Genomic DNA, 17,298 nt, shown 5'->3' with positions numbered 1-17,298 from the left:
ACTGATTGGATGATACCCACCTACATTAGGGAGGGCGACCTGCTTTATTCAGTCTACCAATTTAAATATTACTTTCTTCCCAAACACCCTCACAGACATACCCAGAATAGTGTTTGCCAAATATATAAGAACCTCCTGACTCAGTCAAGTTGACACGTAAAATTAACCATCACAGATGGTGACACTATTTGTATATTTTGTCGATTGTCATCAGCTTCATATATTGCCACCATATAACTTTTTAAAAAAGTCTCATTTCCATCATGACTTTACTTAACCCAAATTAGATGTAGATATATATTAGAATCTCCAAGTACTTACTAATTGTATTATATATCTAGCCATCCATATATGCATAGGTTAAAGTGTCTGCCTGCAATGTGGGAGACCTGGGCTTGATCCCTGGATCGGGAAGATCCCCTGGAGAAGTAAATGGCAACCCACTCCAGTGTTCTTGCCTGGAGAATCCCATGGACGGAGGAGCTTGGTGGGCTACAGTCCGTGGGTCGCAAAGAGTCAGACACGACTGAGCGACTTCACTTTCACTTTCTATCCATTCAATAAACATTTGCTGAGTGCTTACTATATACTGTTTTAGACACTAGTGATACAGGAACCAAAGTTCCTGCCGTCATATAGCCAAGGGACAGTCCTTGAATACACCACACCTACACCCTTTTTGTGTTAGGTATTTGGGGTAATATATGGGTTTTGGTTTTCTTTTGCTTTGGAAACTCTTGGGAGAAGAGGTCATATTTAATTATTTGTAGCTCACATAGAATCTAATGGTAGCTGGGGTATAGTAGGCAGGTATAAATGATAGAGATTTAGATTTCTAATGTGTGTGTGTGTGTGTGTGTGTGTGTGTGTGTGCGCGCTTAGTCACCAGTCATGTCTGACTCTGCAGCCCTATGGACTGTAGCCCACCAGGTTCCTGTCCATGGCAAGAATACTGGAGTGGATTGCCATGCCCTTCTCCAGGGGATCTTCCCCACCCAGGTATTGAACCCCATGTCTTTAATGTCTCTTGCATTGGCAGGTGAGTTCTTTCCCAGTAGTGCCATCTGGGAAGCCCTATATATAAATATACATATATTTATTCATTGTAGTTTAACCAATTCTTCCTAAAAACCTCTTTATACTTTGAAATTGAACAGCCTCTTGAGAGCATGAGTACTTTAGATTTTCATATCACTATGTGAAATATTTAAGTAATTTTTAAAAAAGAATTACATACTAATAGTTGAAAATTTGGAAAATACAGAAAAATAGCAGGGAAAAGTGTCACAATAATATGTAAGTCAGCTGTAAGTTCATTCTCTGACATACTTTCAGCTTTTTAAAAAAATAGTTTTTATATAATTGAGTTCAAGTCCTACATAATTTGAGTGTATATAAACTTCTTCTTGGTTTATTTTTACATTATCTTTGTAATGTTTCAAGAGGTCTTTCCACCCACTACCCAGATCTATTATTAGAGATTTTATAAATCGTCTATACCATTTAAAATTTTATAATTATATCCATTCGAAAAAGTGTTAGTTACACAGTTGTGTCCCCATGGACTATAGCCCAGCAGGCTCCTTTGTGGAATTCTCCAGGCAAGAATACTGAAGTGGGCAGCCATTCCCTTCTCCAGGGGATCTTCCAGACCTAGGAACTGAACCCTGGTCTCCTGCATTGCACACGGATTCTTTACTGTCTGAGCCACCAGGGGAGCCCCTATATCCCTTTAAACATTCTTTAAACTTCTTTAAATCTTTCTGCCTATAAATGGCTCCTATCCTATTTTAGTATTTCCACAGTGAAATTTGAGAGAGTCCCTGGAGTCAGAATGACCTGGATTCAAATTCACATTCTACCACACTTTCCTAGTTGTGTAATATTAGGAAAGTGTTAAAATCTGTACTTTAGTTCTTTCACTGGAAAAATGAGAGCACTAACAATACCTACTGCAAAGTTTTGTGAAGAAAAAGGGATATAATCCACCCATTGCCAATTCAAGCAAATAACAGGCCATATACTTAAAAATCTCTTGATAAATGTTAGCTTAAAAAATAATCTTCTTAAATGACGCTGATCTTTGCATATGCTCAGTGTATAACAACCCAAACTGCCAGGTCATTCCAAAATATGCTTTACATTTTGGAATCAGTTGAGTTCACAACCCTACAATCTCGTGATACAATCAGTTTTATTTAGTTTGCGGCCAGACTTCCAAGGAAATTATCTGTAAGGGGTATGTCCAGTCAGGTATGCTTTAGAATAGGTTCAAAGCTCTAAAGCCAGTATTGAAATAGACCAGTTTTCCAGAAGGAGTGGTAAAGGGTAGGAGGAAATAGGCACATGCCACTTGTCTGCTGTTCTCATTTATTGTTTCATGCGTTCACATTAAGCTGATTACAGAGAAAACTGTTTATTGGCATTAATTTTACCCACTTCCTGTTTTCCCAATTAATGCTGTCTTCTGAGTAAATAAAATGTGATTTTTCTACTTTTCTGTTTTATTTATTTATTTATTTATTTATTGTCATTGTTGTAGGAGTAGGAGAAATTCAAGAGAACAAAAACTACTGTATCATTTGTTAAAAGCTATTTATCTGATGCTGTGTTAGGCATTTAGCATACATCATTTCTAATTATTTTATAGCCATTCATAGTAGTTATCATTTACTAATGAGAAAAATTAGACTCAGACAAGTTAAGTACATTGCTTATAATGGCTTAACTGGTAAGTAAGATGCGAGCACTCTCTTTAAGGTGACCCTGTTGTCATTTCCTTTTGAGGATTCCATGGAGGACAATGAGAAGGCCTCAAACCTCTGATTTAACATCTTTTCCTTCCTGGTTTTTCCCCTACAGTTTGAGAGGATGCTCCCATCCCACCCTGGTTCAAGAGAACAGACTCATAGAGCCCTTTCCCTGGGCCCCATCTTTTACTGATTAGTCTCTGCCCTAGGGGGAAGGAAGGGGCTACCAAGGAGTCTTGCCATTTTATTTCTTTATGCACCCAGGAAGATCAGTCACATGATGGTTCCTTCTGTGACATTTGAACAGTGATGAACCAAATCCTTTTGCTTTTGAATAAGGCCCATGTTATTAAATCATTCATAAGAGGATGAATTTAGTTTCTAGGACAGGGTGAGCAGCTTTATTTGGTTTGGCCTTGTGGCTCAGCTGGTAAAGAATCTGCCTGCAATGTGGGAAACCTGGGTTCTGTCCCTGGGTTGGAAAGATCCCCTGGAGAAAGGAATGGCTATCCACTCCAGTATTCTGGCCTGGAGAATTCTGTGGACTGTATGGTCCATGGGTTGCAAAGAGTCAGACACGACTGAGTGACTTTCACTTTCATTTCTCCATAGGAAGAACTATTGCTGTATTTATCTGTTTTTATTTTACCATCTACTTCAAAAAGGGACATGGACTAACAATTGAAAATCAATGTGGACAACATATTGGTTTGGCCAAAAAGTTCATTGGGATTTTCCATAAGCTGTCATGGAAAAGTCTGAACAAGCTTTTTGGCCAACTGGAATGATTTATTAGAAAAGATAGTTTAATTTGCAGATGCTATCAGCTAGTGTGATTTCTTTCTGGCAATATTTAATTTTATCATATTCTCCCTTTTTACTTTTGTGTTTATTTTCTTTCTAAAATTAATGTAAGGGAATTAAGCCTGGGCAATTCGGTCTCAAAATGGCTCCTAGGCAGGTGATCATGGCACTCATCCATAACAGTGTCTTTCAGAGAGAAAGTAGAGGGTAACCTGGGAGCCTTGGTTAAGCACTCCTCAGTGAACTTTAAGCAGTGCTTATAGTTAGACACTGCTTACTGTTCTATTTCAGTAGTTCTGCACTGAAACCTGTTTGTAGGAAATTATTGGAGAAAGATAAATTTAGATTCTCTAACATGGAGGGGCTTCCCTGGTGGCTCAAATGGTAAAGAATCTGCCTGCAGTGCAGGAGACCAGTTCTATCTTTCCGTCAGGAAGATCCCCTGGAGAAGGTAATGGCAACCCACTTCATTGTTGCCTGGAGAATTCCATGGACAGAGGAGCCTGGCAGGCTACAGTCCCTGGGGTCACAAAGGGTCGAACATGACTAACACTTGTGCCTAACATTTTCTAACATGGAGGAAGGCAGGGGATAGGCATTGAATAAATATGTAACAGAAACATATTTGCCTTTGTAAAATGGTTAAAATTTCTTTGTAGTTTGATATCTTTGTAGCTCTCTGGAGATTTAAAAAAAAATTTTATGAAATATGTGCTGGGGAAACAGTGGTACGTAAAACACATTGAACCTCACCTTTGTTAATGTAGAGCATAGTTGGAGGGAACAACAAAAACTAATTTCATGTACACAAAAGTGTACATAATAAATGCTAAGAAGAAAAAGTGAGAGCATTATGAGTGAGCTATAGTAATAGGACCTAAACTAACGTGCGCCTGAGAAGAATGAGAAAGGGGAGATGTGTCAGGAAAAGCATCTCTAAATGTTTTCATAGATGTTTGAAAGGTGAGCAAGAGTGAACTAGGCCAAGAGCTGAGTGGTGAGAATTGCGTGCAATGGACATATCAAGTTGAAACTATTCTCAAGTAGGAGGAAGATGGTACATTTATGGAATGAAAAGATCATTGTGACTGGAGGGTAGTAAATGAGGGAGAAAACAGTAGGTGAAGTTCAAGAGTAAGGCAGGGGCCAGATCATAAGAGGCTTTGTAAACACTATTAAGATTTTATACTTAATCCTAAATACAGTGAGAAACCTCTGAAAAATTATATGTAACACAGGGACATGGTGACATTTACTAAGCTCAGACTGAAAATTTTTATGGCTGTTTAAAATTTTCTGGCTGTTTAAAAATGATCTTCCAGAGCCTTACATTTGGTTGTGTGGTCCTTTCAAAAGTTATTAGTTACTTTCACAAGGAAATGCCACTTTCCCAGAAACTTGAATCATCACAATTGGAAAGGAAAACTTCCTGGTTAGAGCAGGTATACCACTGCCCCTAATTCTTGGAAAATGAGTGGCTTTGCCAGTTTCAGTGTTAGATTTGGGTCTATTTACCTACCCCCATGGTTCTCACACTTTAATGTGCATGGTAACAAACCTGGAGGCTTCTTAAATGCAGACTACTAGGCCTGATCCCCAGATTTTGATTTAGGTCTGAGTTGGGACGTGAGAACTTTCTAGCAAGTTCCAAGGTGCTTCTGGTCTGAGGTCCAGAGAACCGTGGTCCTAGAGAACCACGGATAGTCATCTTGCAGAACTCTTCGGGACCACTGGGATATATGTCTAAGGCATTTTACTGGATATGAAGAATTTCTGTTAATAGTTGGTGTAGTTCACTTCTCTTAACCACACCCCCCTAGTGACCATCAAAAACAAAACCAATGTAATGCTGTTTTCAAAGGGAATATTATGTAAAAATGCAACTGAATAAAGTTTATAAAGTCAGTTGACTTAGTTGAAGTCTGGATCAGGGCCAGAACTAAAGAGAGAGGCATGTGAGGCAACTAAGTCAGGGGAAAGACATCCTGAAGAAACCAAAGAGAGGGAAGTGGAGCCACTCTGGCTGGAGTAAAGGGAATGGTGGGTGTGAGTTCAAAGTGCCAATTGTTTGCACCTTCTCTAAAGAGGAGCCTTAGAGAAACCTTCAGGCAAGTTGACGGAGAAGGCGATGGAACCCCACTCCAGTACTCTTGCCTGGAAAATCCCATGGACAGAGGAGCCTGGTAGGCTGCGGTCCATGGGGTTGCAAAGAGTCGGACACGACTGAGCAACTTCCCTTTCACTTTTCACTTTCATGCATTGGAGAAGGAAATGGCAACCCACTCCAGTGTTCTTTCCTGGAGAATCCCAGGGACGGGGGAGCCTGATGGGCTGCTGTCTATGGGGTCACACAGTCGGACATGACTGAAATGACTTAGCAGCAGCAGCAGCAGGCAAGTTGGAACGCTATTTACAAACCCTTCCTCTAATTCTTTGAACAGAACGACTCTAATTGCCTCAAAGAGATTGAGGGCATCAGTCCTTCTATTTGCATTTGATTTTTAAAATTTGTAATTACTATATTATAGAGTTATTCAAGGGAATATGAAGGATATAAAGGTGTATGAGATCTAGAGAAGACCTGACATGGAGGAGCCCAAGAGTGCTTGGGGATTGATAAGACATATCTAGGTCTTCCCAGGCGGCACTAGTGGTAAAAAGCCTGTCTGCCAGTGCAAGAGACGTAAGAGATGCGGGTTCCATCCCTGGCATGGCAAGATCCCCTGCAGGAGGGCATGGCAGTCCACTCCAGAATTCTTGCCTGGAGAATCCCATGGGCAGAGCAGCCTGGTGGGCTACAGTCCATAGCGTTGCTAAGAGTCAGACACAACTGGAGCGACTTAGCAAGACGTATACAAAACATAGAGATACTTTGAATCAGTGTCCGAGCGAGAGGTAAAGGCAGTGATTATGGAGATGAGAAGTTCACACTGAGCTAGAGTAGCTATGGAAAGGGAGCTTCATGCCAAGGTTGGGCTTAGGCTGGATTCTTAGTAGCTAGGAATATGAGATGTCACGTTCAGTGATGGACATGATCTTTTAGTGTCTTTTTCCCCCTTTATTCCATTTTCATTTATTTCCTTTCTATTCATGGGGCCAAATAAAAGTAGATTTATTTTAAAATGAAAGTTTTCTGAACACTAGAATGTGAGGTTAAGAAGTAGTATACCAAGGGGACTTAATGATCCAATTATATTTTCCTAGCTTTCAGTTCATAATTCATTCTCTTAAATATATATTGATTAAATACCTCTGTTCCCAGTACAATACTTTATATACTATATAGCATATTCAAAAACAGAGACATTACTTTGCCAACTAAGGTCCGTCTAGGCAAGGCTATGGTTTTTCCAGTGGTCATGTATGGATGTGAGAGTTGGACTGTGAAGAAGGCTGAGCGCCGAAGAATTGATGCTTTTGAACTGTGGTGTTGGAGAAGACTCTTGAGAGTCCCTTGGACTGCAAGGAGATCCAACCAGTCCATTCTGAAGGAGATCAGCCCTGGGATTTCTTTGGAAGGAATGATGCTAAAGCTGAAACTCCAGTACTTTGGCCACCTCATGCATCGAGTTGACTCATTGGGAAAGACTCTGATGCTGGGAGGGATTGGGGGCAGGAGGAGAAGGGGACGACAGAGGATGAGATGGCTGGATGGTATCACTGACTCGATGGACATGAGTCTGAGTGAACTCCAGGAGTTGGTGATAGAAAGGGAGGCCTGGCGTGCTGCGATTCATGGGGTTGTGAAGAGTCGGACATGACTGAGCGACTGAACTGAACTGACACATAGAAAAAATAAGTGTAAACTCATGGAGCTTACAAATTAAAAGAGAATAAAATATCAATCATATAAGTACTCAAATAATTATTAAAATATATTGGTGATAAGTTCAAAGAAGGGAAAAGAGAGGATATTCCAGATTGTATTTTTCTTAATTTTGATTCTTCTTAATTCAGATAATTGATCTATTAATGAGACTTGGATTTTGCTTACAGAGATGCTTTTTCAGGTTTAATAGGGAATATCAATATTTTTAATAAGGAATATTACCGGAGAGAAGAATCCTTAACACCTTTACTAAGATGTATACTTGCTCCACCAAGATAGTGATCTTTATAGTCAGAAGGATGTGGATTTAAATCATGGCATGACAATTCTAAATCTGTTTCCTTTTCTGTGAAATGAATTGGTATAAAGTATATCTAGTGTTTGGCATCGGAGAAGGCAATGGCACCCCACTCCAGTACTCTTGCCTGGAAAATCCCATGGACAGAGGAGCCTGGTGCGTGGCTGTCTATGGGATCGCACAGAGTCGGACACAACTGAAGCGACTTAGCAGCAGCAGCAGCAGCAGCAGCAGTGTTTGGCATAGCCTTGGCATACAGTAGATGATTAATGAAAGATAGCCATGGTTACTGTTGTTATTAATTGTAGCAGTATTTTTTTCCCCCAGCAGGCATCGACAGGGAAATCTAACAGTACTGGAAGGGAGGGAGTCCCATTACATGAGATAGAAAGTGAAACCCAGGAAGCTGTAGAAGATGAACCTCACATTCTACTCATCTGAATGGATCCAGTTTGTGACTTCTCTTCCCCCTCATTCGCATGGAAAATCCTGATTATGTGAGCATGGTTTTGCTTTTGGAACAGGTGCTGATATCTGCTTCAGACAACGTGTGACTCAGATCAATTTGAGAAACAACAAGTGGGAAGTCTCCAGGGAAACGGGCTCCTCTAAGCAGTTTGATATTGTTGTCCTCACGATGCCCGCTCCTCAGATTCTGCAGCTTCAAGGTGACATCGCCAACTGTGAGTCTCAGCCCGTGCTGTTTACCTCAGGGACTGGGCTTTCTCTGATCTGAGTGAATTCAGCTTAAGTGTCTTAGCAAAGGGTAGATATGGGTTCTACTGATTTGCGTGTTCTAAAAACAGATACTATGGCCTGGTTCATGATACTAGTCTAGGTCAAACTGCAATCCAGATTTTTTTTTTAAAAATTAAGAATTGAGTATTCCTCTTTCTGTTCTTGCCTTTAAGAAGTAAATATTTTTGAGGGAGATGTAGTAGTCTGACCCAAAAGAAGAACAGTCTCTTTGTGGCCATTCTGGAAAAAAAGATTTTTATGATGTAAACATTCATTATGGGACAAACATGGTAAACTTTATCTTGACTTGTTCCTGAGTGTGAGTCTCAGGTTCTTCCATGACTGAAATTTGTTGGGACTCACCCTTTACCTGACTGCTCCCACCTCTTTTCATAAAAAACAGCTTTGAGACTAATTCGCATACTATACAACCCATCCGCCTGAAGTGTATATTTCAATGGTAGTTATTTCAGATATCCAATGACATGAAACCATTCCCACGGTCAATAGCTCTCACTTCCATCCCTCCATCTTCCATCCCTGCCCCCAGCTCTAAGCAGCCAATACGCCAGTTCCTGTCTCTACAGAGTTCCCTGCAATCTGGATTCTCAAGCTTTTCTATAGCTCTGCTGTGCGTCTGCCTGTGCCAGGTTTAACTGATTATTCCCCGACCTTCATCATGTTTTGAGTGAATCTGACACATCAAAGTCATTGATTTCTGGATGATACTTCATGTTGCCTTGAATTCCATGAGTTGAAACAAAACAGAATCTGGTGATGGTGGCAAGACTTCAAGGATGTGACATGCCTATACCTTCTGACTTTGTTGCGTGACTGAAGGCGACATTGGGTTTGATTGAGAAATGGCCTTTTGTCACCATTAGAAAGAAACCCGGCAATAAGAATGGTTTCTAGATCTTAGATTTAGAACTGTAATAGAGCTTGTTCTCTGAGTAAGAATGGAGCTGGATATTTCATCTTGAAAGCAGTTTGAGTATCAGTTCTACCATGCAGTAATAGTATATAGCTTCTTTTCCAGTACAGTGTCAGATAGGAATATAAAAAGGATTGGAATATTTATTAGATGGCTATAGGCAAGCTAGAAAATGAACGTCAAAGATCTCTTTCATGCGTCTATATCTAGTGTGCTGCCAAAGTCACTTTAAAGTAGGATAATTTATTATCATGGATTCTATAAAGATTGAATTGATTTTGAGACCATGTTAAATAACATACTGTAACATTTAACTAAAACATGGTTATTGGTCAATGTATTCAGTTGTGTTATAAATTGCATATTCCAGTTTTTAAAGCTACATAGCTTTGTATGTGATGAGAGACCCTTCAGTGTTGCCTTTAAAAAATACTTCTCAATATTTGTATTAAATGACATACAAAATATCACACCATGACATAGACTGAGTCCTAAGATGTTCAAGGGCCTGCTAATCAATATTTTTATTTAGATCATCTATAGTCTAATTTTTTGAGTGGCTGAACTGTGTTGGACTGAGAGAGATAACTTAATTCTATTACTGTATTGCTGGTTTCCTGGGGTTTGGGGAGGTGAATTTTGCTTTATGAATTTTTGATACTATATTATTTGACTCATAATAAGTCTCCATTAAAACTATACCCTTTAACTTAAATTCTTTCTTTAGTGTCATTTTTATTTTATTTTGCTTTCACATCAACCTTGACTGATAAGTAAGATGTTCGTTTTTTAAATTTGTCTGGTACATCCTTTTTACTTTAGCCTTTTGGAGATATTTTAGAAGTACTTTTTTATTTGTTCATTTTTGAGTCCAGTAATTTCATAAAGATATATCTTAGTGTTAATAGCTTTGTGTCAGTTTTTCACAGATTGTGTTATTCGTTTTTTATTTGAAGATTCAGCTTTTCCCTTATTTTCAGTTCAATTTCCTTTTAATACTTAAATGACGATTTATCTTTGTTCCATTTATTCCAATCCCAGAGTATCTTAAAAAATTCAATACACAAATATCTGCCGTTTGTCTCAACTCAGTTTCAATTTTGGTCTTTCTGTTATTTTTTACTTTCTATTTCTAGCCTTCCTCTATGTCATCCATGTTGCTTCAAATGTATTCCTTTAGCTCCGTTCCTTGAGATATTGTTTCAGAGAGGTCATAGATTTCTTCACTGTTTTTAGGTCATTCATTGCCTGAGTATTTGTTGAACTAATCTGCTTCCTAAGAAAATATTTTCTAATATGTCTCTTCCTCAGCTTATTTGTTAGTGTCTATTGTGTTCTATCAGAGATTGTCTTCCTTTCCTCTGCATAGGTTCCTGCCTAATAACTATTCATCTTTAAACAGGGCCATTTCTGTCAATTTGTGAAACAAAGTGTTGTCACAGAAGACCAGACATTTCGGTTAAAGTATGTTCCACAAATTTTGTAAATATCTATCTGTGAACTATTAAATGCTAGTGATCATTTTATTTACTAACGTGGGAAGATTTTTAAATATTTTTAAGTTAAAAAGGATAAAAAGATGCATCGCTTTTTCTTGTGTCTACCGAAAATAGTTTAATAGCATTGTTACTGCTTTGAGATGATTTTCATTTTCTTTATTATACTTTTTTGAACAGTCATAACTTTGAAAATAAAGGTAGTTTATTCTTACTATAAAAATATCATGTTTACACCATTTTAAAAGTGTATCTTGCTGGAAAGGAAATAGATCTTTTTTTCCTTTTCTTTTTTAGCGGTAGGATACATAGGCTCTTTAGGGGTTTCCCAGGTGGCTCAGTGGTAAAGATCTGCCTGCCAATGTAGGAGACACCAGAGACTCGAGTTCAGTCACTGGGTTGGCAAGAACCCCGGAGGAGGAAATGGCCACTCACTCCAGTATTCTTGCTTTAAAAACCCCGTGGACAGAGGAACCTGGTGGGCTACAGTCTGTGGGGTCCCACAATCTCTGGGGCCCCAAAGATTTGGATGTGATAAGAGAGAACATATAGGGCTCTTTGTGATGAAAAAGATTAAGAATGATTGACTTAGTACTTTTGACTGAGGGCAAGGATCTTTGGGGTGTTGTTCCAGCTCAGTCCAGAATTGGCCTTCATGCAAATAATTCTGTGTTTACTTCGTTGTTACGAAATAACCCGCTCTAGCAGTAAAGGTTAAAAACAGAATGTCCTAACATGACCCTTGAATACCTGTGGGTCTAAAACAAAGGGATTAAAAACATGTGATTCTCTTTATGTTATAAATCTCAATAAGGACCTCAGTATGAGAAATTAGTGTCATCTCTCTGTTTTTGGAGAACCTTAAACAGTGTTGCTTGCTTGTTCAGTCAATTCAGTTCCAACTGTCAGTCATGTCTGACTCTTTATGACTCCATGGACTGCAGCAAGGCGGGCCTCCACGTCCATCACCAGCTCCCGGAATTTACTCAAGCTCAGGTCCATTGAGTTGGTGATGCTAGCCAACCATCTCATCCTCTGTCATCCCTTTCTCCTCCCGCCTTCAGAGTCTTTTCCAATGAGTCAACTCTTCACATGAGGTGGCTGAAGTACTGGAGTTTCAGCTTTAGCATCAGTCCTTCCAAAGAACACCCAGGACTCATCTCCTTTAGAATGGACTGGTTGAATCTCCTTGCAGTCCAAGGGACTCTCAAGAGTCTTCTCCAACACCACAGTTCAAAAGCATCAATTCTTCGGTGCTCAGCTTTCTTCACAGTCCAACTTTCACATCCGTACATGACTATTGGAAAAACCATAGCCTTGACTAGACGGACCTTTGTTGGCAAAGTAATGTCTCTGCTTTTGAATATGTTATCTAGGTTGGTCATAACTTTCCTTCTAAGGAGTAAGCGTCTTTTAATTTCATGGCTGCAGTCACCATCTGCAGTGATTTTGGAGCCCCCCAAAATAAAGTCTGCCACTGTTTCCACTGTTTTCCCATCTATTTCCCATGAAGTGATGGGACCAGATGCCATGATCTTCGTTTTCTGAATGTTGAGCTTTAAGCCAACTTTTTCACTCTCCTCTTTCACGTTCATCAAGAGGCTTTTTAGTTCCTCTTCACTTTCTGCCATAAGGGTGGTGTCATCTGCATATCTGAGGTTATTGCTGTTTCTCCTGGCAATCTTGATTCCAGCTTGTGCTTCTTCCAGCCCGGCGTTTCTCATGATGTACTCTGCATAGAAGTTAAATAAGCAGGGTGACAATATACAGCCTTGATGTACTGCTTTTCCTATTTGGACCCAGTCTGTTGTTCCATGTCCAGTTCTAACTGTTGCTTCCTGACCTGCATATAGGTTTCTCAAGAGGCAGGTCAGGTGGTCTGGTATTCCCATCTCTTTCAGAATTTTCCACAGTTTATTGTGATCCACACAGTCAAAGGCTTTGGCATAGTCAATAAAGCAGAAATAGATGTTTTTCTGGAACTTTCTTGCTTTTTCAATGATTCAGCGATGTTGGCAATTTGATCTCTGGTTCCTCTGCCTTCTCTAAAACCAGCTTGAACATCAGGAAGTTCACGGTTCACGTATTGCTGAAGCCTGGCTTGGAGAATTTTGAGCATTACTTTACTAGTGTGTGAGATGAGTGCAATTGTGTGGTAGTTTGAGCTTTTTTTGGCATTGCCTTTCTTTGGGATTGGAATGAAAACTGACCTTTTCCAGTCCTGTGGCCACTACTGAGTTTTCCAAATTTGTTGGCATATTGAGTGTAGCACTTTCACAGCATCATCTTTCAGGATTTGAAATAGCTCAACTGGAATTCTATCAATCATCTCCACTAGCTTTATTCATAGTGATACTTTCTAAGGCCCACTTGACTTCATATTCCAGGATGTCTGACTCTAGGTGAGTGATCACACCATCGTGATTATCTGGGTCATGAAGATCTTTTTTGTACAGTTCTTGTGTGTATTCTTGCCACCTCTTCTTAATATCTTCTGCTTCTGTTAGGTCCATACCATTTCTGTCCTTTATCAAGCCCATCTTTGCATGAAATGTTCCCTTGGTATCTCTAATTTCTTGAAGAGATCTCTAGTCTTTCCCATTCTGTTGTTTTCCTCTATTTCTTTTCATTGATTGCTGAGGAAGGCTTTCTTTTCTCTTCTGCTATTCTTTGGAACTCTGCATTCAGATGCTTATATCTTTCCTTTTCTCCTTTGCTTTTCACTTCTCTTCTTTTCACAGCTATTTGTAAGGCCTCCCTAGAGAGCCCATTTGATTTTTTGCATTTCTTTTCCGTGAGGATGGTCTTGATTCCTGTCTCCTGTTCAGTGTCATGAACCTCCGTCCATAGTTCCTCAGGCACTCTATCTGTCAGATCTAGTCCCTTAAATCTGTTTCTCACTTCCACTGATTCGGTTCAGTTCAGTTCAGTCGCTCAGTCATGTCCAACTCTTTGCGACCCCATGAATCGCAGCATGCCAGGCCTCCCTGTCCATCACCAACTCCCGGAGTTCACTCAAACTCATGTCCATCAAGTCCGTGATGCCATCCAGCCATCTCATCCTCTGTCATCCCCTTCTCCTCCTGCCCCCAATCCCTTCTGGCATCAGAGTCTTTTCCAATGAGTCAACTCTTTGCATGAGATGGCCAAAGTACTGGCGTTTCAGCTTTAGCATCATTCCTTCCAAAGAACACCCAGGACTCATCTCCTTTAGAATGGACTGGTTGAATCTCCTTGCAGTCCAAGGAGAAGACTCTCAAGAGTCTTCTCCAACACCACCTTCAAAAGCATCACTTCTTTGGCGCTCAGCTTTCTGCACAGTCCAACTCTCACATCCATACATGACTATTGGAAAAACCATAGCCTTGACTGGATGGACCTTTGTTGGCAAAGTGATGTCTCTGCTTTTGAATATGCTGTCTAGGTTGGTCATAACTTTTTTCCCAAGGAGTACGCGTCTTTTAATTTCATGGCTGCAGTCACCATCTGCAGTGATTTTGGATCCGCCAAAAATAAAGTCTGATTCAGTTCAGTTCAGTTCAGTCACTCAGTCATGTCCAACTCTTTGTGACCCAATGAATCGCAGCACACCAGGCCTCCCTGTCTATCACCAACTCTCGGAGTTCACTCAAACTCACGTCCATCGAGTCGGTGATGCCATCCAGCCATCTCATCCTCTGTCATCCCCTTTTCCTCCTGCCCCCAATCCCTCCCAGCATCAGTCTTTTCTAATGAGTCAACTCTTTGCATGAGGTGGCCAAAGTACTGGAGCTTCAGCTTTAGCATCATTCCCTCAAAAGAACATCCAGGGCTGATCTCCTTCAGAATGGACTGGTTGGATCTCCTTGCAGTCCAAGGAACTCTCAGGAGTCTTCTCCAACACCACAGTTCAAAAGCATCAATTCTTAGGCACTCAGCTTTCTTCACAGTCCAACTGTCACATCCATACATGACCACTGGAAAAACCATAGCCTTGACTAGATGGACTTTTGTTGGCAAAGTAATGTTTAGTCATCTTCGATTTTTACGAAAGATCTCCATTTACAAAGCTATCTATTGCCATCTAGTGGCCACTGTATATATTGCAGTTTCCCTCCAAATTGTTTAACTCCAGAGAACTGGGGGTTTCCCTGATGGCTCAGAGGGTGAAGAATCTGCCAGCAATGCAGAAGACACAAGTTCCATCCCTGGGTCGAAAACTATGAGTAAGACTGAAATATAGGCTATATATAAAATTATCTCTAATATAATTCACAAAACTCCATTCACACAAGGAAATAAATTTAAGCCCATGATAATTAACTGCTGCTAAGTCACTTCAGTCGTGTCTGTCTCTGTGGGACCCCATAGACAGCAGCCCACCAGGCTCCCCCGTCCCTGGGATTCTCCAGGCAAGAACACTGGAGTGGGTTGCCATTGCCTTCTCCATGATAATTAACTAATTTGCCCAAAAGTTTATAGCAATTAGAGACAGATCTAGGGCTGTGCTACAGGTCTCACATCCATGCAGCCTACCAGCAGCCCTGTGTGTCTGGATTCCTTTGTTCTTTTCTTCTCATTCTCTCTGTCCCTCTTTCTCAATCATGTCTACTTGTAGAATCAATATAGAACCATCTCTAACCTGAAAGACTTCCCTTTGGATTGCAGCATGGTCTGGATTTTCCCTTATCTATTTCTCCCTTTCCCTATATTCCTTTTTACAGGAAAAACAGAGCTAGTGTTTTTGGCAGTTAATTACTACATTCTCCCAGTTGGGAGAATAAGGAGGCGTTATGCACGATATAGTGAACGTCTTGTGATTCATGATTTGCCATCTGGTTGTGGAATGGCAACCCACTCCAGTATTCTTGCCTGGAGAATTCCGTGGACAGAGGGGCCTGGCGGGCTACAGTCCATGGAGTCCCATAGAGTCAGACACAACTGAGTGACTAACACTTTCACTTTCACTTTATACCTGTGCTGCTCTCTCTATATTAATATTATGGAGATTAACTCACTTGATCCTCACAACGATTCTAAAGACTGTTCTTTCCGTTTCTGGTGGTGATGGTGAGACGTGAGCCTTAGTAGTACACTTTCAGGGCCCATGCGCATAACCGCTTTTAGACCCAGTGTCTCAGACCTTGCTATTACTGATTGTTTCCTGTGCTTGTGAATTCCCACAGTGTCCCGCTCATTCTTGTTCACCATGTTTTCCAAACTTTCCTTAATGAACACTGTGAGTTAAAAAAAAAAAAAAAACTTAAGGGGCTGACAAAGGTCTGTATAGTCCAAGTGTGGTTTTTACAGCAGTTGTTTATGGCCATGAGAGTTGGACCATAAAGAAGGCTGAGTGCCAGAGAACTGATGCTTTTGAATTGTGGTGCTAGAGAAAACTCTTGAGAGTCCCTTGGATGGCAAGGAGATCAAAGCGGTTAATCCTAAATGAAATCAACCCTGAATATTCATTAGAAGGAATGATGCCAAAGCCAAAGGCCTGATACTTTGGTCACCTAATGCAAAGAGCCAACTCACTGAAAAAAGGTCCTGATGCTGGGAGAGATCGAAGGAAAAAAGAGAATTGGGTGGCAGAAAATTAGATAGTTAGATAGCATCATTGACTCAATGGACGTGAGTCAGAGCAAATTCCAGGAGCTAGTGAAGGACAGAGGAGCCTGATATGCTGCAGTCCATGGGGTCTCATAGAGTTGGACACGACTTAGCAACTGAACAACAACAAGGGGTACCTTTGAGAAGATTTTGATTCTTACTCTTTGGATCGAGCCCAGGAATCTGTATCTTTAACAGGTACCCTTATGGGAGTTTTTTCCTCCCAGTTAGGCCTGTTTGGCCCAGTCTTCCCTATCATAGTACTCATCAGACTTTATTGTGATCCTTATTTTTTCAGTAAGTGTCTTCCCCACTAAGCCATAAAATTCAGAGAAAACGGCTTCTATAGGCCACTCCATCCCCACCCAGCATCAAATACCATTTTGCATACAGACCCACCATGTGCTGTGTTCAGTCATGTTTGACTCTTTGAGACCCCACGGACTGTAGCCCACCAGGCTCCTCTATCCATGGGATTTTCCAGGTAAGAATACTAGACTGGATTGCCTTTTTCTCCTCCAGGGGATCTTCCTGACCCAGGGATCAAACCCATGTCTCCTACATCTCCATGTAGACCCACACATCATAGTTATTGTTCAGTCAATATCTGCCAAGTGAATGTCTCTTTTATTTTCAACTTGATTATAAGCTCCTGGAAGTCAGTGAATCTTTGAGTCTACCGGTCCTGGCTTGGGCCCTGGTTAATGATACTAGGATAGAATGTCAATAGACCATGGAATTTTAGGAATAGGAGGAACTTTGAGGCTAATTGCTTCTTTCACCCTCATGAGCAATGTAAGACATCATCAGTCCTGTATAAATTCATATAATATAGGGGCTGGACAGGAGAAAGTATGGTC

The 17,298-nt window shown here is 40.5% G+C and overlaps 1 protein-coding gene across 1 annotated transcript in view; it reads left to right on the top strand.

Annotated features, from left to right (window-relative positions):
• RNLS (renalase, FAD dependent amine oxidase) overlaps positions 1-17,298 on the top strand; it is a 282,885-nt gene that overhangs the window by 3,671 nt on the left and 261,916 nt on the right. The window contains exon 4 of the mRNA XM_052661081.1: positions 8,206-8,364. Within this exon, the coding sequence (XP_052517041.1) occupies positions 8,206-8,364 (159 nt within the window). The remainder of the gene's footprint in view (positions 1-8,205; positions 8,365-17,298) is intronic.

Source organism: Budorcas taxicolor, chromosome 23 (genome assembly GCF_023091745.1).
Source record: "Budorcas taxicolor isolate Tak-1 chromosome 23, Takin1.1, whole genome shotgun sequence".
Classification (NCBI taxonomy): Eukaryota; Metazoa; Chordata; class Mammalia; order Artiodactyla; family Bovidae; genus Budorcas; species Budorcas taxicolor.
This window is presented reverse-complemented; position numbering and strand designations above follow the sequence as displayed.